We start from the raw sequence: 25163 nt of genomic DNA, 5'->3' as shown, positions 1-25163 counted from the left end.
CTCTCAGAAAAATTCGCTGCCATTCCCTCAAAGAGGAAACTCTGAATGCCTCCCCACAAGAGTGTGGAAGCCAAAAGACAATTACTTGTCCGAGGAATCAAACGAACACCCGCGGAAGAATCCTTGAGAACACTTCGGAGACGGAATCATCCGGACTATTATCGATACGAACCGCGTAACCAAGAGAACCAAACTCTGTTCCGAGCCCAGGCCCAACCACGGTTCCGGAACCGAAGAAATTTCAAGAGGAGAACTAATAAAGAAATCTGAGGGACAAAAGAATGAAAACCACTCGCAGGGCACCGTGATTGGTGGAATGTTGGGCCGAAGGAAGTAAGAGTGCATAATGCAAGCGTGATGGGAACCTAAGGGGAGGGGGGGTGGGAGGGGAGGGAGGGTGTGAAGTGCAACAGGTTGTGGGAGGGTGACGAGAGAGAGGGGGGGGAGAGGGATGGAGGGAGTGACACGATGCCAGGGAAATTATTCCCTGGAAGCACGAGTGCAGGAGGGTGAGGGAGGGATGGGCGTGACATTACCAGCGCATGCGCCTTGCTGCCACCGCTCCGGCTTTACGCAATTACCGTCGTCGTCTCGGGAAAAGTAGAAATGAGATTTGAAGAGAGAGTCGGGGGGGGGGGGACACATTTGCGGAGGGAAGAGTCCTTTCTTCCGGAACGAAGCACGGAAGAATATGAGCAAGGAAACAATGCAGAGGTCTCGGAAATAATCGATTTGGGATGACTGTCCCGAAAATAAACCCCTCCTTCCCCTCCTGCCCTTCCCCACCCCCCCCCCCCCCACCGCCGACCGATTACACAATCCCCACCAATGGGAAACAGTCCAACGGAAGAGTGGCTGGAAACAAATGAACCGAGCCACGCGCAAACATGGCTCAGGATATTGAAACAACAAGAGAGGGGGATTAAAAAAAAGTCTGCAGTCAGATTAACAAACGGGTGCTAGGATAAAACACTCGGTGAGAATATTACGAAAATAAAATTCGAAGATTTTCAACAATATGTCAATGGGAAATTTTAGTTTAAAGGGCCAAGGTCAAAGTGCAAAACTAGGAATTGACTACGGTAAGACTTCATGCTATGTGAAGGAAAAGGCTTAAGGTGCAGAGAACGCCCGGAAACACAGTGTGCATTGGAAATAAGTCTCTTCTTTGGGAATATGGTGACTGATATAACATGCAGGATATATAGATATATTTCACCCAACGATAGCAAACCAAGAACAACTAATACAGCGGGAAGGAACTTTTTCTTTCGTGGAGAATATTATTTAATTTCAATGTCCATTTCAAAGTCAACTTCAAAAGAATATTTCATCACTGTCGTCAAAAAATGACGCAGCCATTGAGTCAGTGAAACACAAATCTTTTTAAGATACATTAAATTGAATTTTGAATTAATTGAATAGATTGAATAAATACGTAATCATTGTAACTATTAGCAAACAGGAAATGATGAAGTCACCTTCTGCCTTTTGTCTTACTGCAACACATGGAGAAAACCAATTAAGCATCACACACACACACACACATACTAAGACTACTTTACAAGCATGCAAAAATTAATACTTAAAATATCAATTCAAAAATTCATACCCATGCTTAAGAGATTGGTGGTGCTGTTGTGGTCGCATGTAGAGGTTAAATAAGGATTTTGTGGCTAGTCTAGAAAGGAGAGAAACATTTTAAAAAATGCAAACATAAAACAATAACCAAAATGCAAAAAAAAAAAATAATAAACCACTCTTCGTGCAGAGACAAACTTGCATGACGCAAATGCATATCAAAATAATACAAACTGAAAAAAAGCAAGCATATGCGTGTCTCTGCATGTATGTATATGCTAAATATGCAGACACTCACTAAAAGACATTCGAATGCATATTATTAAGGAGACATGTTATCAGTCCCTAAGCATTTAAGTGAAACCAAGTTGCCAATTTTTACAAAATATTACCAACTAACTAAGAATAACTACAATAGCTGGAGCTAAACTTTCTAAACTGAAGCGTGCGAAGTTCTAGAGCATGAAAATTAACAATCATTTGAAAACCCACTTCGAAAGAGAACTATTAAATAAAACTCCGGGACCAAATCAAGTTCAAAGCGTGCTGGTAAAGAAAAATAGTATCTCAAAGGTTATTACAGCTACATTTTATGATACAAGTTCGACAAAAATCATAATTAAGTACAAAAACTGGATTTTAGATGCATTAACAATGGAAAATAAACTGGGTATGCTTCTTACTTAGGAAAATTTGAAGAACTCGGAGATGAAAAGGCGAAAAATTAGCAGGTGCGGTACCAACTGGTGCCTTGAACAATACTGCCAATTTCAAATGGTGTCTTTTATTATTAATAGCAAAGCAATTGGGGTGAAAGTTATTATTTTCCGTCATTACAAGTGTCTAATTAAATCATCGATTGTCTCATCGCTACTTGTGACAGAGCACTGCATTTAAGTACCGCCAGAAAAAAGAAAATAAACTGATAAAAAAATGATTTCACCGCCGAGAACTCCATCATTTCGCTCTTCATCTAAATATCGAATTGAAGCCTTGTAAATCTTGAAAAAATCTAGCTCCTTGTAGCGTATCTGATGGATTTAATTTTTCCCGAATGATAAGACGATTCTCAGATGCAGTTGAACTCGAAAATTTATTTGATGCATCATAATGCGCATTTCAAGGAATGAATTTGCGAATAAACCTGGTAGAAAATAAGAAACTATCTGATATATACTCTGGCCGCAAACAGACAACGCAACCGAACCATATACTTTTCATTTTCTCAAAGACGCGCCATTTCTTTCTCTGGAAAAAAAATGAGGGTGCAATAGAAAGGGATAAGATATGCAATATTTTAAGGATGAAAATCTCAAAATAATCACTACTTCTAATCTACCAACACATCAATCGTATCAGAACCATGTTTTAGATGACAAGCATTCCAATAACACTTTTTAAATAGCAACTAGATTACTTTTTCTAAAGGTAAGCCGTCCATTGTTATGATCACCGTAATAATTTAAGACACTATGAGCATTACCATAATTACAACTGAACAGGAATCCAAAAAAACTCGACGATGAAAAATACAACACATTCACCAGATTATTAAACCGAGTACCATGCCGGATATAAAGTGCATTTATGAGTGAGGAGGAGGAAGGAGGGGGGGGGTGGTGGAGTGGGTGAGGGAAACCGTTGAATGAATGCATTCAAGACACTGAAGCCACGCACGCACGGAAAGGGAGAGGCGGAAATAAAAACATGAAGCCGTTACCTCGGTCCGAGTGGGTTGACTTTCTTCCCGCGGTTCCTCTTCGCGATCAACAAATTAACGGCCTCCTTCGCCATCGAAGCCTCCCTCCCGACGAGACGAGAGCGGAACTCGAAAGAGCGCAGCGGCGGAGTCCCAGGGAGCGGAAGGCGGGAACCCCGACGGAGGAGAAGATGATGAAGTCTCCCGGGAGAAATATATCCTCTCACTCCCCGACTCTTGGCAATCCCGATCGCTTGTGATAATCCTCCTCTCTCTCTCTCTCTCCGGTTGAACGACGCGGGAACTCCTCTATATCGATCGTTCCCACCGTGGAGGGATTTTTATTTCGCGCGAACCGTTAACCAGAAGCGAAAACGCGTTTACCTCAACCCCTTTCGGGATCGTTGCGGACACGGAAAATCACCCTTCTCCCTCGTGGAAGTGAGTGAAGATCTCGAAAACCCACCACCGAGATTGAATCCTTACACGACGCGGGCGAAGAAGGCACCGGGTCGAGTCGCTGAAGGCGGAGGGCGCTGGAGAAGTCGAGGCATCGCGAGGAGAGGCCATCTCACGGGGAGAGGAAGGGGGAAGTGGGAGACACGGGAGGGGGGAGGTTAAGGGTGGAGGGGGGGGGGTTAGGGGAACAACCGACTCGAGGGAGGCGTCGGCTCTAGTCTAATGCGGGGCGGATGCAGGGTAGAGTGACGGAAGGAGCGATTGTCTCGCTACGGAGGACTCAAGAGGCGAGGCCTCCCTCGAGGAACACCGACCGGCTCTGGATCGAACGAAACAGATCCGGCGACTGGAAGGGCAAAGTGCGCGGGGAGGGAGGGGTCGGCAATGAAGGGGTGGATTCGTGGGTAGAAGGGAGAACGGCGGCCACGGGCGCCGCGGCGACCCGTGCCAAGCGTCGGCGTCGACCCCACGACCGCGACAAGTCAGGAGGCAGGGAAGGCAGGGGGGGGGGGAGAGAGAGGGGAGACGAACACGCACTACGCAAAATAAAAACAGCCGAGGGTGATGAGGCGAAACCGAGGGGATGACCAAATGAACGTCTCCTCCCTTCCATCGTAAGTTTGTTTCCGTTGTAATTGCTCGCCTTACACACCACGGTCTCCCAAGGTGTCACGACCCCCAAAGAAGGTTGTCGTTTCGGCGACGTTCCCATATGACGCATTCGAAGACATCATATACTCGATTCTCAACTCGGGAGATGGTTTACGCACACGCAGTTAACAATCGCCACGGTTTAAGGAAGAAAGTATTGATCTGAATGTTGGCAGTGAATACCGGGAGGAGATCCTATAGGAAAACGGGGGTGTACGTTATCTTCCTGCTCTCTCCAAAATATGACCCTTCGACAGCGGCTCGGTCCCAGAGGGCGTCCACCGGACTAAAATGAACAGACTCGTCCAATGTCGTCATATCCTCGATTACACACCCAAATATTTAACTCTTTATTCTCATACCGTGTGGAATCACAAATTATTAATACAATATTACTATACTACGTATGTACACAAAATGAAAAAATGAAGTAATAATTGATTTCGACACGCGCGTGACCAACTTTGTAAAAAAAAACGAGGATTGGTCCAAATATGGATTTAGGCCTTGGTTCTAGGCGTCAAGGCGGAACATTTAGAAGCGTCATGCTTCGCTCCATTCCGCTAGCTCTCTCTATCGGGTGGTCAACTGGCGAAGCAATCATTGCCATTCTCTGAGATGCATCCTATCATCTTGTAAGATGCCAACTTAACGATGAAGGTTGACCGTATTGGGCGGGAGGTGGTGCGGGGGGTGCGAGAGAGGGTGTGGGGAGGTGCGGAAATTCATAAATGCACGAGTCAAACTGAAAGGACGACGGATGTGGGAGAGCGAGTGAATGAGGATGCAGAGGAGTCGATGGCAGGGGCAAAGACCTCCCACGTGATGCACCCACCTGGTGGCCAGGGAGATGTTGGCGTGGGGGAAGTGGTGCTGCAGGTGGTGCTGCTGCTGCTGCTGGCCGTACCCGCTGCTGCTCCCGTAATGGGCCGGCGCCATGTTCTGGAAGTCCCCCGTCGAGCTCCATCGCTTGGAGATGTGCAGGTTGGTGGCGGCGGAGGGGGAGGGCGGGAGGCCGTGGTGCGGCTGCTGGTTGGACGGAGGGGGCGCGGCGGCCTGCGGGGCGAGGCGCGGCGAGTGGTGGTAGTGGTGCTGTTGCCTAGGAGACGGCGACGTCCGTGCCGCCGGCGTGTGCGTCGGGGACGGGGAGGGGGCCGGGGAGGCGCTGGCGGAGCTCTGCTGGCTGTCCGAGTGCAGGGAACCCGTCGACTGGTAGCGCACGGCACGCCTGGCGAGCGGCACGCGCGGAGCGGAGCGGACCGCGCCAACGGCCACGTTTGGGGGGTGTCCGAGGGGATCCCGGGAGAGGGGTGGGGGGGGGAGAAATTAATGAAGAGCGCCCGACGAATGAGGAGATGGCGACGGTGCGGGGGATGTTATCCGGGTTTTAATTAATATATACATATATTCATTCACATTTCCCGCCGACGAGTCAAAGCCAAAGGGAATCAGGGCGTTCCCGAGAGGATAACATGCAGAAGACGTAATTGATGGGATCGAAAAAATTATTATAATAATTAAATTAATTTGCACATTTGAAACAATCGCGGAAAATGTGAGTTGCGTGTGGGCATCACGACGTAAGACCGGAGGGAATGAAACCGGATCCATGGAAGGAATGAAATTGATGACGAAAGGTGTGTGGACCGTTGAGATGAAAGTGAGGAGGGAGAGAGAAAAAGAGAGGGGGAGAGAGAGAAAAAAACATACTATAAGCGTCTAAGCACTAGAAAGAAAATGTGTAATGCTAAAATAATAGCCAGAGAAAAAATGGCAAGATCAATACAACGTACGTACATTAAAACGCCCCACTATTCCAATGCGTGTCATCGAGCTTGAATGTACAGCAGGATGATTTAAACCAATATTTTTCTCTTTCCAAACAACCATTTAAGGTAGGCTGTATTGAAGATTTTCCAGCGTCTAAGACGACACTAATAATGACACCGTGCTGAGCAAAGGGAGCTTGCATGCGTGCATTACATCACAAGTACATTTACACCACGAAATGGAAATTACACGAATTTGAAATACATTGTCTCTGTGCTCAGTGGTCGTATTTGCGACCAGCGATTAAAAACCAATCATAAGCTGTGCCAAAAGGTATTAACTAAATAATCTAATTGTTACCCAATTGTAAAATAAATATTCAACTTGGTACAATATTAAAAATATTTCATTGGAAGTATAGATACGATGCCTTACCTGCAAATATTATTTTCCTTGAATGAAAATATTAATAATGAAAATGAGATCATTATAATTGACAAATATTTTTTTCGTTCTTTCACTAAATAAAAAAAGTATTTCGTTCAACGAATGAGGTTGGAACTCCAGAGAAGAGAACAACATTTTTCATCCTTTGAGTTGATGCATACAGGTACAATGCATCTAGTAGCTTCGATGAATTACATAGCTATTCCTTCTATTAGCCTAGCTTAAGTCAACACTGCTCAAAAATATAACATCAAAGATGTTTAGATTTTCCGTAAATTTAAGCATGGTGGGCGAGGATAGGCAGTCGTGTGGGGAGAAAGCAGAAAAATTGGGGGGAGGAAATAACGAGAGGTTTGCAGTGGGATGTTGAAGGCGGTGATGGAAGGAAGGAGGGATGGGTAAGCGAAAGAGAGGTAGAGTGGGCTTCTGTAGAAAGTACGAAGCCAAGTGAAAGTTAGGAAGAAATGAAGGAGGAGGAGGTAATATGGGGGAGACAAAATGAAAGTCTCATGTAGAAGGGAATAGTGATTAGGGTCCGCCCATAACCTACTTGGACACGTGGATGGAAAACCTTGAATGAATGTAATGCATGATGCTAAATATAAAGTCGTTCATGGTCACATTCCATCCGAAAGTAGTCATAAATAAAGTTGCACGTGAAATTTCCTTTTTTCTCGACGACAAATCCATCATCAGCGGAAGGATGAAACGTTTGTGTTTGCATGCGTGTGCCTGTGTATATATCTATATTATTTATATTTATTTATACATATATTTTATTATAATTAATTGCAAGTGCGCATTAAGAATAAGTGAACGACTTAAAGGTGCTATCTACATATTATGTACAACAAGATAGAGCACTAGCGAACAAAAACAAAAACGCAGAAACACCCTAGAAAGGGAACTCACACACATTCCGAATTTTCGGTGGTCAAACCACCTCTCTCTAGGGAGAGAAGGAAGGAACTGAGGGGAAGGTTTTGACAGAAGGGGCCGGGGACGTTGGATGGAAGGGAAAGGCGGGGAAAGGTTTGCGAGGGGAAGAGTTGAGAGGGGAAATTTCAGAAGTGAGAAAATAATATGGAAGGTTTTGGAAGCGGAGGGGAAATGAAAATATCTGGGAATTGGGGTAATTAATCTCTGATTGTAATACTTGTTTCATTCCAGGAAACAAGGAGCCAGATATACGCCTCTTCTACTGTTTTGAGTTTTAGTGGAGGGTGGTGGTGATGCTAGAATGTAGACACAACAGCATTTATCAAAGGGAGTGTTGTGTTCGGAGGCGTGTTTTGGGACTGGGAGCATCCCAAACAGGGAAGCATTCTTGCATGAGGCTCTGTGGTTTTTAATTCTAATATTGAGGGGTGTGGTACACCGTCCAATATAAAAGGTAGGGCCTAGTTGGCACTTCAGAAGGTAAACTACATTGCTGGAGGTAGGGAATTGGTGAGAGAGTTAAAAAGTGGGCGGGAGTAGGATGGGGTTCGGGTCCTGAAAAAAGGGCATGTTTTGTATCTAGGTTTATGGCATGGCATGGGAGTGGCTTTGCGACGGGGAGTCAGGATGGGCAGTGTTAGGAAGGGGTGTAAGGCAGGGTTGCCCATTATCACCGTTGCTGTTCAACCTGTATGCAGAGGAAATGATCAAAGAGGCATGGGAAGAACTCGAGGTAGGAATGAAAGTGGGCGGGGAATTCATAAAATCAGTTAGGTTTGCTGATGACCAAGCTTTAGTTTGTCAGTCAGCCAAGGGGCTGCAAGCATTGCTGAGTGAATTGGAAATTCAGTGCGACAGGTATGGGATGAGAATCAATATTAATAAAACAAAGGTTATGCGATTTTATAGAAAGAAAAAGGCCAAGCTTAACATTAAAATAGGAGGGCAAAAACTAGAGCAGGTAGAACAGTTTACGTATCTCGGTAGTGTTTTGGACCAACACGGTCAAAGTAGTAGGGACGTAAGGAGAAGAATTGCGCTAGGCAATGAGGCTTTCACAAGGAGGAGGGAGTTGATGACAGGGACGTTGAGTAAGGATGTTAAGAAAAGACTCGTAAAAACTTTGATATGGAGCGTAGCTATGTACGGTGCGGAAACGTGGTCATTGAAGCAGGAGGATAGACGTAGATTGGAGGCTTTTGAAATGTGGGTGTGGAGAAGAATGGAGAAGGTGAAATCGACCGAGAAGAAAACAAATGAGGAAGTACTTGGTATGGTGGGCGAAGAGAGGGATTTGTTGTGAGCAATCCTATGGAGGCAGGAAAAGTGGATGAAGGGGGTGTTGACCGGCAGTGGGATGTTGACCGGCAGGGGGATGTTGAAGACTGTGATAGAGGGTAGAATGTTAGGCAAAAGAGGAAAGGGAAGGAACAGGATAGGGATGTTGGACGGGATGAAGGGAGGAAGAAAGTACTCAGAGATGAAGAGGGACCTGATATAGAGTAGGATGATGGATTTTGTGTTTTGTTAGGAGTAATAAAATATTTGTTTGGTAGTTGTGTCCATCCAAAAACCTACCTTAACCGGTAGATTACCTTAAAAAAAAATATGTACACACATACATATATGCATATATACATTTTACATACACAAATACAATACGCATATTTATTGATAAGGGCGTCGGGGTAATCTATCACCACTCGAGCGCGAGAGTGGGTGCTGTCCCCTGATGTGCTTACCTCTGCGCCATGGAGGCGGGGGCGTAGCTGGAGACGCGCCTCAGGGCCTCCCGGGTCTCGGAGGTGGGCGGGGGATGGCGGAGGCGGACGGCGGCGCCTGAACCGTAGGCATCTTTGTTCGGCGTCGGAGGACTCACGTGGTTGGTGACGTGCTGCGTGGCGCCCCCTGCGAGGGAATGGGGAGAGGAGTGCGTGAGAAGCGACAGCAGTTTGCCATAAAGAAACAACGAAATGATGGCTTAGAATCGTCCCATGCTGCAATAGAAATCGAAATATTATCGAAAAATCACCAATTTGGCGCGTTTGAATTGATCCCGGGGTTGGAGGGCGAAAGTCTGGGAAAACTACAAGATTTTCGCGAATTTGTCTATTTCACGCTTTTCGTGGACACTCGAAAATAATCCACGTAATCGTATCGTGGTCGTTTTCATCGCGATACGTCATCGCTTTAAGTGGCGTGGTAGTCCGGTGGAATACTGAACGGAGGTCCGGCAACGATTTTAAAAATATATACTGAAGGCGACATTTAATGTTCGATTGGTGAGATGTTCTGATTGCCCAGCATGCGTGGGTAATTGCATACGGGCCGGGTGAAGACTCACCACTATCCTGAGGGTGTTTCAAACTACTTGAATGATCAGCTTGGAGTGGGCTCCATCCTCGCCGCTCTAAACTACACTTCGGGTTGATCACTGTGACAACGTGCTTCCTTTACAACGAATAATCTCAGTGCTTCTCTTTTATATATGCTCACAACTAATTCAATGATAAGTATTCGGAAATAAGTATTATTACCGAACATTCTTCAGATTTAAAGTAGGAAAATTTTTCAGATTTTCTCCGTTATCGAAAGAAGAGAATGAAGTAGCTCTGGCTTCACGTTTGTAATGGTTTTCGTTTGTTCGTCTCGTGCCATCTGAGCAAATGCATCCGTGTTTTCACTAGCGAATAAATTTCAAAAAAAAAAGACCGAAGCACTTATTTAGAGAAAAGTAAATATATTGGTAGCACAAGGTTTGTGCCAAAAACAAGTTGAATAAATTTGGAGAAAAATATGTACTGCAGATCCAAGTACAAATTGCTAAAATTCTTCATTTAAAGCATCCTTATGTATCGACACACCAATGTCAGTGCCTCCGCCGCCAGTTGTGGTACGCTTCCTGTAAGGCATCAACACGACCCTCGTTCAGGCACCTCGTCACGGCCTATTTGGCATAAACCAGTGGTCCAAAATGGTACTCAAAGGGATTATACTTGGGTCGTACCCAAAGGCCCATGTCTCGTCACCAGTAACAACCTTTATAAAAAATTCGGGTCACTTTCACAGTGGTCCAAGAGGTCCGAGGCAAGGTTGTCACACAAGCAGGGGCCCTCTGACAGCACCTTGGGGGCCACCTAGGCGCATATCTTTCTCATTGCTAAATATTCTGTAAGAATGCAATGCCTGTGGTTTTCTGAATATTGCACTCTTCTGCTATCACATCCTGACATTTTGGGGCCAATCAGAATTGAGCATGTGTCTCAAAGGGAAAAATTAAGATTTTCTCCATGTTTTTTTCTTCTCAGGCCTCCTGGTCTATCCTTCGCGAATTGAAATACACCAATTAATGCGAAAATAAAATTGAACTGTGAAAAAATAATGGGCCTGACCTGGAATAAACCCTGAATTTTACAGTAGTCGTCTGTTCTCGACCATTAATCGATTTCCATAGCAACCAATCAGCACCCGAAAAGACCCACACTCGGGCCCCAATGACGCCTTTTTCCGTGCAAGCGAACAAAAAAAGAAGAGAGAGCAAAGAAATGATCCTTGACCCTTCCTTTTCCTGATTTAGGTTACAAAACATCTCTACAAGCTTTCCCATAATGATTGCAGTACATTTGCCAACACAAAGGAAGCAAACTTGGTGGGTTCTTAAGGAAGAAATGCTACGATACGTATAAAATGAGATTTTATGAAATAGTAAAATTGTAAAGTGAGCGAAAGTGCGAATTTTATCTATAACATCGTATTTATGAAGTTTGGATCTGAAAATGAATGTACTTGCTTAATGGACTTGTGAAATTCAGGTATTATTATATATTTTATGCATAACTAAATGGAAGGAGTTCGATTCTATACAACATTAGTCTGCCAACAAAAAAACCAATCATCCAGTACCAGCCACTCCTAAACGATTTTGAATTTCTTATAAACAACCTCTTGGTTGTAGACTTCCACATTTCCTAACCGTGGGCAACAGCTTGAACCCAGTGGAACCAAGCTTGACATAGACAAGCTAAAAAGATAATTAAACTACAAGGTTTGTCCACGTAGCAAACACGTCCACAGAAATAAACCTACGCAACTTGGAAGATGATCGTTTCTATCAATCCAGGATCCAAAGACGACATTAAGTAGAGCAAAGACGAAACTGGTATCACTAGCCGAGCGATGAACGTCGACCGAAATTACAAGGAATAATACTCCCATTCAATTCCCAACTATAATTCCAAATTCACCAGTATTTTAACGCGAAGAGGCAAAAGGTTTCCAAAATCAGATGTGCGTCGATGCACGGAAGATGGGGAACAAACGACAACCGTTTCCGGTGCAACGAAAACCTCCGAAATGCATTCACTTTCCACTTGACTTCCACCATCATTGAAACCCCGACAGGAAGCGCATTGTCCTTACAAAAGCCACTTCGCTGCAATCTACATATTTATAGCCAAGGATTAAGATAATAAGCAGTAAGCCGACAGCATTATTTTACAAACGAAAATCGGATTAAATCCATGCCGTTAGTAAAGCAAATCGGATTATACGGGCAACATGTCCTCATTGAATTGGCGACGCATTAACCCCAGAACTAATATAAAAAAGTAGCATAACAAGATGTAAAATCTACGTCCTCACCATTGCCTTCCTCGAAAATATATATAACCATAAACAAAGTAAACAACCCGAAGGTAGGTTTAGCAGGTGCTAAGCCCGATGTCTTGTGAAATTCACACATCAGGGTAGGGCGGCCAGTTCCTTTCCCTGTACCGGTTATGGTTTCCCAGGAGGACCTGGTACCCGAAAAATCACATAGCTTGGGTGGAGCTGTAGTAGGTGCCCAGAGTGCCTTGCCCGGGAATCGAACCCGGGACCCTCCGGTCAGCAGTCCAACGCTCTACCCAATGGACTACCGTGACCCACATATATGTACATGTGCGTATTGTGAGTAGAAAGGACTGGTGGAGTAAATGACAACACATATTTCTCGCTATGTAGTTGCAGCAATACTTGCTGGGAGTGCATTTTCTATTTATTTGCCTATCCTATTACGTATTCTTCACATTTTGTGTGTGTGCATATATATATACTCATATATACAGAAACAGATATAAGGAAAAGGGATAGGAACACATATAAAGGACGAACACAATAAAGGTGGGGAAGGCGGAATCGAACGGATCACAAGAGTAAAAATATTTCCTTGACCGGGACTCGAACCTCGGATCTTTCCACTTGCCGGGCGGATGCTCTTAACCACTTGAGCTATCGAGGAAACGTAATTTACCCTGAGATCCGTGGGTCTAATATGTCGCCAAGCGCCCTGATTCTTTAGCCAAGAGATGGCGTCAGGGGGACTGTTTCGCCCACCAAAGGAGAAATAGACAATACACAAGAGGAAAGGACAGTGGTTTAGAATTCATACAACATCATACAGGAAAGGAACAGTGCGTTTCGTGGCACACATAGCCAGAAGAAAGAGATGAGCCACATTGGCCAAATACACATTCAAACACGAAATCCCGCCAAACGGCGAATAGATACTCATATATACAGAAACAGATATAAGGAAAAGGGATAGGAACACATATAAAGGACGAACACAATAAAGGTGGGGAAGGCGGAATCGAACGGATCACAAGAGTAAAAATATTTCCTTGACCGGGACTCGAACCTCGGATCTTTCCACTTGCCGGGCGGATGCTCTTAACCACTTGAGCTATCGAGGAAACGTAATTTACCCTGAGATCCGTGGGTCTAATATGTACCCGGCAAGTGGAAAGATCCGAGGTTCGAGTCCCGGTCAAGGAAATATTTTTACTCTTGTGATCCGTTCGATTCCGCCTTCCCCACCTTTATTGTGTTCGTCCTTTATATGTGTTCCTATCCCTTTTCCTTATATCTGTTTCTGTATATATGAGTATCTATTCGCCGTTTGGCGGGATTTCGTGTTTGAATGTGTATATATATATATATATATATATATATATATATATATATATATATATATATATATGTATGTATATATATATATATGTATATATATATATATATACACATACATATATACCTATATATACACACATAAAACATAGTAATCAACCCGAAGGGCGGTTTGGTGGGTGATGGCAGAGTTCACCCAGTACTAAGCCCTATACGGCGTGTGAAATTTACACATTAGGGAAGGAGGGTCAGTTCCTTTTGTCGTGCCGGTTATGGTTTCCCAGGTAGATCTGTCGCCCTGAAAAGGTGCTCAGAGAGACTTGCTCGGGAATCGCACCCGGGCCTTTCGGTCAGTAGTCCAACGCTCTACCCCCTGGAATACCGCGACCAACCCCATATATATTTTATATGTATATATAATATTATATTATTATTATATATACTATAATGAATGTATCTATTTACATACATATATTTATGGAGGGAAAGGAGGCTAATCCGCAACCTGTACATGTCTCAGACTGCTCAGGTGCGAGTGGGGAACGGGGAGTCCGGTTGGGTAGTGTTAGGAAGAGGTGTAAGGCAGGGTTGCCCATTATCACCGTTGCTGTTCAACCTGTATGCAGAGGAAATGATTAAAGAGGCATGGGAAGAACTCGAGGTAGGAATGAGAGTGGGCGGGGAATTCGTAAAATCAGTTCGGTTTGCTGATGACCAAGCTTTAGTTTGTCAGTCAGCAAAGGGGCTGCAAGTATTGCTGAGTGAATTGGAAATTCAGTGCGACAGGTATGGGATGAGAATCAATATTAATAAAACAAAGGTTATGGGATTTTCTAGAAAGTAAAAGGCTAAGCTTGACATTAAAGTAGGAGGGCAAAAGCTAGAGCAGGTAGAACAGTTTAGGTATCTCGGCAGTGTTTCGGACCAACACGGTCAAAGTAGTAGGGACGTAAGGAGAAGAATTGCGCTAGGCAAAGAGGCTTTCACAAGGAGGAGGGAGTTGATGACAGGGACTTTGTTTAAGGATGTTAAGAAAAGACTCGTAAAAACTTTGATATGGAGCGTAGCTATGTACGGTGCGGAAACGTGGTCATTGAAGAAGGAGGATAGACGTAGATTGGAGGCTTTTGAGATGTGGGTGTGGAGAAGAATGGAGAAGGTAAAATGGACAGAGAAGAAAACAAACGAGGAAGTCCTCGGTATGGTGGGCGAAGAGAGGGGTTTGCTGGGAGCAATCCTATGGAGGCAGGAAAAGTGGCTGATGGGGGTACCGAACGGAAGCGGGATGTTGATGACTGTAATTGAGGGGAGAATGTTGGGCAAACGAGGAAAGGGAAAGAACAGGATAGGGATGTTGGACGGGATGAAGGGAGGAAGAAAATACTCAGAGATGAAGAGGGACCTTATGTAAAGTAGGATGCTGGATTGTGTTATTTTCAGGAGTCATAAAATATTTGTTTGGTAGTTGTGTCCATCCAAAAACCTACCTTAACCGGTAGATTACCTTAAAAAAAATATATATCATTGTGAAAAAATAGAAAGCATAGGGAGAGCATGACATGAATATCATGAGGAAGTAAAACAGAACGCAAAAAACAAATGAAACGCGAATGAAATGCTATCCAGCAGACGAATGCTTTCATTTCCCCAAGGGTGTGTCAGCTTCATCAAAGAGGAGAGCAATACGCCTCGATGAGCAACGGACGGCCTAATGCCTCTTTCAAATACTTCCAATCACAAAGGTGAATTCTCCGTCGATCACCTGGAGTGTCAAGGCTGACTCACGAAACCACAGTGGTTTCCGCCAAGGGAATTAATGGGCGAGGAAACCAGTGCAAGGGGAAGGATCGCGTGCGATGGCTGCTTGGAATGAAACGGTCTCGGTGGTGGAGTTCAACCCTTGAAGTAGCGGAGGGGAGAAGAGCGACTGGCGCGGGCGATGCCGCATTGGTCGCAACATCTAGCTCATTGACGCTCGATCACCACGCAATCAATGATTGGTGCGCTGTCCTCAAGAGACGAGGCCAAAGATGAGGAAAGCGAAACGGGGAGAGGCGGAAGGAGGGCGGGGGGTGGGGGGGGGAAGAAAAAATGAAAATCGTCCTATGTATTCATTGCTGGGTTGCATGCGTGGTGGTTGGTCAGGAAGCGTGACGTGGGCGATGATGCTTCCTCAGCGTGGCCCCCATCCCTGCTCCCGGCGAATGGGACTCACGAGGACAAGGTACTGGCTGCTGCATGGGCCATTTCCCGTTTAAGTGCACATTCGTGTCCCAGGTGAATGTTTCTTCGAATCAATGAGGCTAATATCGGAAGGAAGGCAAATAAGCTTCTCTTGATTTCGAATAAATTGTTTTACGTCACGCAAAAAAACAAGTATCATGAATAACCGCCTCAACACGTATGTCTACTGTAATGAAAGAGAAAATTTGGCCCCTTAAAACAAAATAGATTTCCTCGTTTTCTTGCTGTGTGTCTATCCGGTACTATTTTCCAACGATTGCCTATTCAACATAACTGAACAAACTTAAAAGAATTATATCCATTATTAAAATAGCAAGAAAGACTCGTACTTTTCCACAGATTTTATTATACGGTACAACGCGTTTCACCGACTTGCGGCATCATCAGGTACAAATTTGCAAAACAGACAGAGCAAGCATATATACCCTCAGGACAGAGTGGGGGGGAAAAGTACGAGTCTTTCTTGCTATTTTAATAATGGATATCAATTACTTCCACGAAGTGAAGCCTGAAACAATAGAATTAAAAGAATTAGTTTTCCATTGAAAGTGGAAAATTTGGAATCGCTTCGTTATACCAGAAAATAGGAGAATTTTGGCTTCTATTTTCGGGCAATATGTTAAATAAATAAGTTGGACTACTTTGGATGAGTTTCAAGGAGTTGGAATGGTTGCATTTAAGACGGAGGTACATGAAGATTATGCATCTTTGTCAATGTTCATGGTCGACTCTTTATACGTATTCCTTGGGCCAAGATATTTTTCCCTGCTTTTGATTCATTCACGAGAATAAGGCGCATGTATTTAATAAATGCAAGCTATAATAATCGCAACAATTCTACTTTGGTTATTATGGAGTTAAATGGCATTATAATAAAGTACCGATGAAGCAACTAAGATTACTTCTTAGAAAATATATTGCTCATCCTGTGGTACAAAGTTTTCAATTTTTTATCGTCAGATATATACGGTGAATAACATGCCCACTCACGCATTCGTTCAATGCTCCAGCTTGAAGTTTGTGGGTACAGAGGCTTAAGTTTTTTAACGTATTTTTTCTACTTTCTCTGTTCACGTAAAAATTTTGTTAATTGATTATAGTACGCTCCACAACAGCCGGTATCGTCCATCTACTTCCCTTTCCCGAATCATCACTAATTTAATTAAAATAATGCGTCAATATTCTCCTGTGATTGAAATTTCTCTCATCCTTGCATGCATCACGCTTCCAACGTAATCGCTATTTTCAAATTAGATTTATATTAGTATTGCTTTCTTCTACAATGACTTCCATCCCTGATCGCATTATCTTTTCCCTTTTCTAAAATATATCGTCTTCAGTTCATGAATTCGCGATCTATTAATAAGTATCTCTTTACCTATTTCCACACATTGTTATCAATAATTTCTTTTCGATCACTTAAACGGAAGGAAGAATTCACGAGGGACAAAGAGAACGCAAAGAGGAACCAAATCGTAAAGATATTAAGTGAGTTTGTTCAGGCAGAGAAAGAAAATACGATATCGACGAGAATAGCTTAAGACTCAGGCACACACGTTTGCTAGTTTGGAAGGCGGAAAAAGAAATAAAATCAAACAAGGTCGTTGTGATAGATAAAATCCCAGCGGAAATACATATAAGTTTAGGAAAAGGATGAAGGAAGTCTTTTTAAGAGCTCAATTTTATGGGAAGGACTTTTTTCCAGAAGACTTCGACGTTCGATCAATATTAATTTCCTTTCCAAAAAGGAACAAAACCAGTATTATTTGAGGACTATTAGACATTAAATTTGTTTTGCACTCTGGTAAGGTAATATATAAAATCATCAATAAACATATGGAGAAGAGGGCAAAATGATTACTTTGGGGCGGATCAGTTTTGGGTTTAGAAAGGATGGAGTTACACGATATTCAAAAGCTGCGGTGAAATATATAGGGACACAGAAAACCGGGATGCATCTGGCGGTTTCGTGGACTTCTATAAGATGTTCGACAGAATGAATAGGGTGCAATTGTGCTGCAATGTACTGCGGATCTACACTGGAGGGGTAGGCGTACATATCTCAGGCCGAAGTGGTGAGGGCGGCGATGGAGAGGCGGAATGGACAGAGGGCTGCCCATTGTCACCTGTGAGTTTCGAAGTCCACGCCGAGGAAACGGTAAGAGCCTAGAGGATGTGAGATTCTAGAGAAACATATGGAAAAGTAAAACATTAACAACTGGAGGAACAAACTAAAGCGGATGGAGCACTTCACCGGCTACTTGGATATAGATGGTCAAAGTAAGAGAAGTATGAATAAGAACTGCACTAGGAGAAGCAGATTAGGACAAAGGTGGGAGCCGATGACATGAGGTTACAAGCGAGGACGCAAAGAAAAGATTAGGAGACATTTTGGCAGGAAGGGTAGTTTTGTAAGGCGGGTAAACATGGTCGAGGCAGGAGGAAGATGGGAAGTTATTGAGATGCTTAGATCGTGGATTAGAATAGATAAAGTAAAATGGACGGAGAGGAAAATAAAGAGCAAGTACAGACGTGGATAGAATAGGAGGGAGTGTTGTCTGACGAAATTCAACTGTACACGGAGCAGGAGTAGTGTGGATGCAGGGCATTTTGACAGGCGATGTAAAGTTGGACGTTCTGGGGTGGAAGAAAGATTCTCGGCAAGCGAAGTGACGCGAGGAAAAGAAGAGGCATGGCGAACGGAATGTGGCGAAGCAGAAAGTATGCGGATTTGAACGAGGGTTTACTGAATAGTAGGGTGCGATGCTATGTCGTGTTAAGTGCTCAGACATATAATTGAATACGTTTCCATCCAAAATTTACCCTACACTGTCGACTATTATAAAAATCATCTATAATTATTAAAAATCATGATTTGCAAGCTCCCTGGAATATAATATTTTAATTAATACATACTATAATATCTTCTTGAATGCTTTGACTTATACATTGAGATTAGTCCAGCATTTTAGGTATAAAAGAGCTTTTGACACTTAAAAAGAAAATAAAATAAAATTTCAAGCATTTTTATTCTGGCAATAATTTCAAGGGCATAGTGATGTGTTGATAGAAAACTGCCCTGCCTTTCCTAATTTTTACAATTTTAGTAATTCGTATGAAAGTTAATAAGATGAATGGGCATAGCTCAGATGAGAGGTCCCAATTTCTGTTTTTGATTCCCAAATCCCTTGATAAACTGACACATTGTCCTCTCTTCGTGGAAGAGCGTTTTGCAGTGCTTGGAATGTCTGCTAATAAAGTTGATAAACCAAAATAAAGAGGCACGAATAAAATTAACTGAATTGATACTGGATGGCGATCTCACCAAGGAAGTAATCAATACGGAGAAGTCCAGGGTGAATCGCGCGAGAACGTAATTTCTAGATACAAAAACAACATAAAAACTAATCATTGGTAACCATAAAAAATTGTCACATTTCTAAATTTAAACAAAATATTTTCGTAGCGACCTCTTGGTAACTCTTGGTAACCCGCGGTCCTGAGAAGTGATCAGTGCTTCGAAAGAATTCAGTACGATTACCAGGATTTCAAACAAAACCTTTTAATAAAATTGTTGCGACGTACATTATTAGACCAAAATAAATGTAGAATGATTTTTTTCCGCCGACATGGACGGCTAATGAGGGGCAATTTGTGGCGGGATAGGTGGTGGAAGGTCTTGGAGAAGTAACGCGACCCACGTCAGTTAACTGTGGGCCGTTATAGTGTTCTGATCACTACAGAACCGGAACCCTGTTCGAAGGTCGCGTCTAGCATTCACGATGCCACGTTCGAAAAATCGGTCTCGGGAGATACATCAATGTCTCGAGGAAAGGTTTACCACTGGCAAAAGATGTCCCGGGAGTGAAGAGAGGAGGTTGACGACTAGGAATGCTCTCGATGCATCCATAAACAACACATCGTGATGAAAACGTGCAAAAAGTGAGACACGTGCTCAATTCTGATTGACCCCCGTTCAGTTTCAGGATGTGATAGCAGATGAGTGCAATATTCAGGAAACCAAAGTGCATTGGATTCTCACAGAAGATTTAGCAATGAGAAAGATATGCGCCAAAATGGTCCCCTAAGTGGTGCAGGAAGACTGCTTGCGTGATAACCTTGCCTTGGACCTCTTGGACCACTGTGAAAGTCACCCGAATATTTTATAATAGGTGGTTACTGGTGGCAATGCATCGGCCTATGAGTACGACCAAAGTATAATCCCTTTGAGTGCCATTTTGGACCATTGGATTATGCCAAAGAGGCCGTGACGAGGTGCGCCTGAACGAGATTCCCGCCGACGCCTTCCACGAAGCGTACCAGAAGCGCTGACATCGGTGTATTGATGTTCAAGGGCGCTCTTTTGTAGATTTTAAGTAATACGTACTTTGATCTGCCATGCATATATTGTCCCCCGAATTCATTCAACTTGTTTTTGGGACCAACCTTGTATGTGATAGCGTGTATGAGCTGACAGCAATTCAGAGATCAACAATTTAAGTTCAGGACAAAATATTTTTCGAAGTAAGATCTGGTGCTTTCCCGGCGTATTTGCTTCGTGAAGGATCCTCGGGTCTTCCACCGGGTCAAGGGTTCCATATTGGCCGACGTTTCGATGCCCGACTCGTGCATCGTCTTCATCGCCATCAACCCTGAAGACGATGCACGAGTCGGGCATCGTCTTCAGGGTTGATGGCGGTACTGAGTACGGCTGGGGTGAACTCTTCCCATTATAACTAATAATAATAATATGCCAGAAAAAAGAGGGGTCCAAGAAAGCAAACAGGCGATAATTATGATAAGTAGATCGTTTGCGTTCGACATTGTTGGGGAGAAACTTCGAGACTGGCAAGTGCCCTCGTCATCTTCGTTTCGGAAGTGAAGGAGGCAAGCAATAACGCATCTTGACGGATGGCACTAATCTCCGCCCCTATCAGATGGCAGTCTTTGTCTCTCTCGGACGCCGCCCCAGGCCTCAGACGCATCCTCGCAACCCCCTCCGCCTCCGACTGAGCAGCCGACGCCGCGGAAGGAAGCAATATTTCTTAAAGGGAACTCCCGCGTTCCATGATCCGGAAGTGCTCGCGTTCAGCTGCGGTTACGACATCGATCAAACGCCGCATCGCCTCGCGTGTGAGAACCAGTGACATAACCATCATTGGTTGGACCGCGAGACACGCTGTCACGCGTGCCCGGGCCTTGAAAAAAAATACCAGGACTCGGAATTTCACCAATTTTCCTAGAAGGAAGAGAAGGAAGGTGACTCCTTGCTCTGGAAGTTCCCGATACAATATCGAACGTCTTTTACGTCGACACGGACAGCAGATGTGCTTTAAGAATGCGTCTACGCGATATCTCAAAGAAACTGGACACTTAAGGATAACAGTTCCTTCCAACGTCCCTATGGGGAGGGGGGGGGGGCGAACATTTATTTCAATTTACACGAAAAAAATTCCAATGAAATTACAATAAGTGATTAACAACGCTTTATACACTATTCCTAAGCACTGATAAACCATTTAAATCGAATGCTTAGTAATGTCTGTATTGATCATGGTGATTATTATCAGCGATACATTCTGTCCAATTGTAATGGTCTCGTTTTATTAACCATCCCAGTCGGCTGAATCTGCTTTCAGTCAACGTTCTTAGATTGGTTATAGAATACATATTAGCACAGGAGAATAATAAATAGAGATTTTAAATGCCCCCACACATAAAATGCGTCGTTAAAAGATATGAAATGATCAACATTTCTGATTAGCCCAAAGTAGCAAATTATCGAACATCTTTTCGAGTTTGAACTAAAAATTAACTAAACTACGGGCGTGAAACAGAGGAAAACGAAAAAGGCAAGACCGCAAACTTGATTGACAGTGGGTTTGTTTAAGGGGGTCAGGTAAAAACAAGGCGACAAGTCAGGAAGTAGGTAAAAACAAGGCGACAAGTCAAGAAGTAGGTAAAAACAAGGCGACAAGTCAAGAAGTAGGTAAAAACAAGGCGACAAGTCAAGAAGTAGGTAAAAACAAGGTAAACCGAGAGTGAGTGCGATTCACGAAGGTCTAACAGACCCGAATGATTGTGTGATTGAGAGTTAACGTATGTCCTTTCTTTTTCTATTTTTAATTTCTGTGTGATTGACGGGTCACTGGAATACGATAAATCCTTGTAAACCTCAAAAGTACCAATCCGTGTGATTCACAAAGGTCCCTGTGAACCGAACACACCCGAGTGACCAAGTGTGTGTTTTCCGTTTCCCTCTGACTTGTCACCTCGTTTTTACCTGACCTCTCCTTATGCAAACCCAGGGCCAATCAAGGCCACGGTCTCGGCTTTTTCATTCACCGTGTTTTCAAGTTCAATATCATTAGACGATAGCATCATTCTTCAGGAGATCAATAAGTGGCCAGCGTTTAAAATTGCCATTCAAGGGCACTTATCAAAGCCGGATTGGCATCGTTCCCGTTAAGTGATGTCTGGAGTCATAATAAAAACAGATTTTAATCGCAAAGATAAAAATGAACAGGACAATGGAAGCACGTTCATTTCACAAGATAGGAATAGAACTATGACTCCCACAAGAATGACTGAAAACGGTATTATTTCATACAGACAAGAGATATTTTTTTATTAATTCAACTACAAAAATATGTCCAATATCTCTCTGTCACTACACCTGATGATATCACGCATAGTGGCGAAACCATGATCGTCAATAAATATTAATTGTGGAATCGCTGTATTTATTTTATCAGCATAATAATAATTATTAGGCTTGATTCGGGCGAGATTGAAACTGTGGAAGTCCCTTCTTCCATCTAATCCATCTTAAAATACATTAAACGAAGACATAATAACATTTCAGGGCTGAATGATATGAAAAAGAAGTGGATAGTGGATATCGATTTACAATGACTATGCATGAGTACAACGAGTGTTGAAAGATATGTACAATTGTGGGAAAAACTTAAGGAATAAGGCTTTTATCCTAGACGAAAAAAACACAATGCAGGAGAACAGCCACACATGAAGGGGAGGGTGAAAAACCTGCGATACTTACAGATAGCCAATGTTATAATTTACTAGAATACAGGGTTCGTCCGGAAAATAAGTGTACTGATTTTTTCCCGCCGCTCCAGGCGCGCCCAGCACCGCTCTGACGGGCTGCGATTGGAGGGGGGTATGTTGTCAAGCGACGCTGAAAAAGGCAGTCGGCTCTGAGCTGTGGTGTAGTGAGGAGCTCTGTTAACGCGAACCTCCACGCTCGACCCACGTCACGGAACGCGATGCCGAAGTTTTTGGAGCAGCGTTATTCCATCAAATTTGCGGTAAAGCTTGGGAAATCGTCTACCGAAACTGTCGGTATGATTAACCAGGCTTACGGGGAGTCAGCCATGTCCAGAAACATGATCTTTCGGTGGCACAAGATGTTCGTGGAGGGCAGAGAAGAGGTCGACGACGAACCACGGCCTGGACGCCCATCAACGACACTCACCGACGAAAATGTGTGAAAAGTTCGCGATGTACTGAACTCTGATCGTCGTCTTAGTGTTCGGATGATAGCAGAGCAGTGTAATGTGCCAAAAACAATAGTGCACGAGTCGCCCGCGTCCGGCCAGCGATCAAAAACATCTGGCGGCTGCATCACGACAATGCGCCGTCTCACACCGCGCTTGTCGTGTCGGACTTCTTGGCCAAGCACGGCGTGGCAACGCTGCCGCACCCGCCCTACAGCCCGGACTTGGCACCACCGGACTTCTTTCTGTTCCCGAAGATAAAGAGGAGTTTGAAAGGAACGCGATACGGGACTTTGGACGCCGTCAAAGAGGCCGTGACGACGTGTCTTCGAGAGGTTCCCGATGATGCCTTCGCGGGAGCATTCCAGGAATGGGAACGCCGCTGGAACAAGTGTATCGACTCACAAGGGTCCTACTTTGAGGAATATTAGCTTAAGATATGTAAAAGTGTAATAAATTTTTTTTCCTGAGCTCAGTACACTTATTTTCCGGACGAACCCTGTAAATACATAAAAACAAAGAAATACGGTGAAAATAGAAGAAGGAGCAAAAGGACAACTGATGTTCACATTACATGAGGAGAAAAATTAAAATAAAATTACAGATTAACAATACAGAAGTAGAAAATATTAAAGAAAAAAAAGAAAGAAAAATTATTACTATAAGATGTTTAAATGATAATTTAAAAAATGGAGAATTTCACCGAGGAACGGCTAAAACAGTGCCATTTCCATACATGCCTGGTTCAGAAAGCAATAATCAAAGCGAGTGATATATTCAAAGAAAACTTCTTCAAGAACTCAACAGTCAAGGAATTACTCGCAGTTACATTTTAATTTTGGGGCAAGTGGCAGAGCGGTGGGCTACCAAGCGGAGGGCGCTGGATCGAACCCTGGTGACGCCTCTAGGCATCCACAGGTTCACCCAAGCTGTGTAATTTCACGTATACCAAATATTCCTGGAAAACTACAGGCGATGTAGGGAGAGAATCGCAAAGGTTTCAGTGTTTATTATGTGAACTCTAATTCTCACCTGTCAGACAAAACCTCGGATTGTTTGCTTTGACAAACATCAACTCGGTCAGACCATTAATACGTAAGCGAGTCGACAACCTTAGAAAATGATTTGGAACTGCAGGCTGCAAGAGGCTAAGGTCCACCTTCAACAACATTAAAAAAATAAACCTCACCAATTAAAGCAGAGGAGAGCATTGACTGTCTTTAGCGATACCCTCAAGTTCTTGTATTTTACAGAAATCGCCTAAATTATCATTGTCTTAGAATAATAGCACAATCTTAGAATAATTAAACGACACGGGAGTTCAAGTTCCCATGGCAAACGGATAATTGTTTCCCGGGATACATCAACGTGACCCGGGGAAAAATTATTTCGCACGTCGCTTTACATAATGGAGAAGGAACGATTTGATGACCAAACGATAATCCAATCATTTGTTTTTGCGAGAGCTTTCTCAGGAGTGGTCGAATCATCAAACGGGAATACAAGTGAGAAACGCTCCATCGCATTTAAGATAAAGAACTTGCAATTTCTTATCGCATTAACAGCAGAAGATTAAATACCAACGAATCATAAAGATGCTTCAGGATTTGATGACAAGTATATGGTTTAAGGGAAAAACGACCTTAAAACTAGTGATGCTTAAAAGAATAATGGATAAAATGAAATATTTTTAACTAGGAGAAAAGGGCCCCATGTAATTTGGTAATAATCAATTATAATGTGAATTACTCATTAAAATAGAATAATAATAGTTTGGCTGGTTTTATCGTCTGTGGTGTTATGAACCGTTGTTTTATTTTTAAAAAGTTATTTGATATCATAATCAATGCAGCCTTTTTTATCGGCACATTTCTTTTGTATTACTTAATGCATAGGAGAAATAATTATTT

The 25163-nt window shown here is 43.3% G+C and overlaps 1 protein-coding gene across 1 annotated transcript in view; it reads right to left on the bottom strand.

Annotated features, from left to right (window-relative positions):
* Positions 1-9367, bottom strand: part of LOC139688397 (echinoderm microtubule-associated protein-like 2) — a 60948-nt gene extending 51581 nt beyond the window's left edge. Inside the window, exons 1-3 of the mRNA XM_071585950.1 lie at positions 9289-9367; positions 5226-5618; positions 1613-1681 (exon numbers count right to left, since the gene is read on the bottom strand). Coding sequence (XP_071442051.1) covers positions 1613-1681; positions 5226-5618; positions 9289-9299 — 473 coding nt within the window. The 5' untranslated portion in view covers positions 9300-9367. The remainder of the gene's footprint in view (positions 1-1612; positions 1682-5225; positions 5619-9288) is intronic.
* Positions 9368-25163: the final 15796 nt, after the last annotated feature.

Source organism: Hetaerina americana, unplaced genomic scaffold (genome assembly GCF_022747635.1).
Source record: "Hetaerina americana unplaced genomic scaffold, ioHetAmer1.1.p SCAF_2, whole genome shotgun sequence".
In the NCBI taxonomy this organism is placed as follows: Eukaryota; Metazoa; Arthropoda; class Insecta; order Odonata; family Calopterygidae; genus Hetaerina; species Hetaerina americana.
This window is presented reverse-complemented; position numbering and strand designations above follow the sequence as displayed.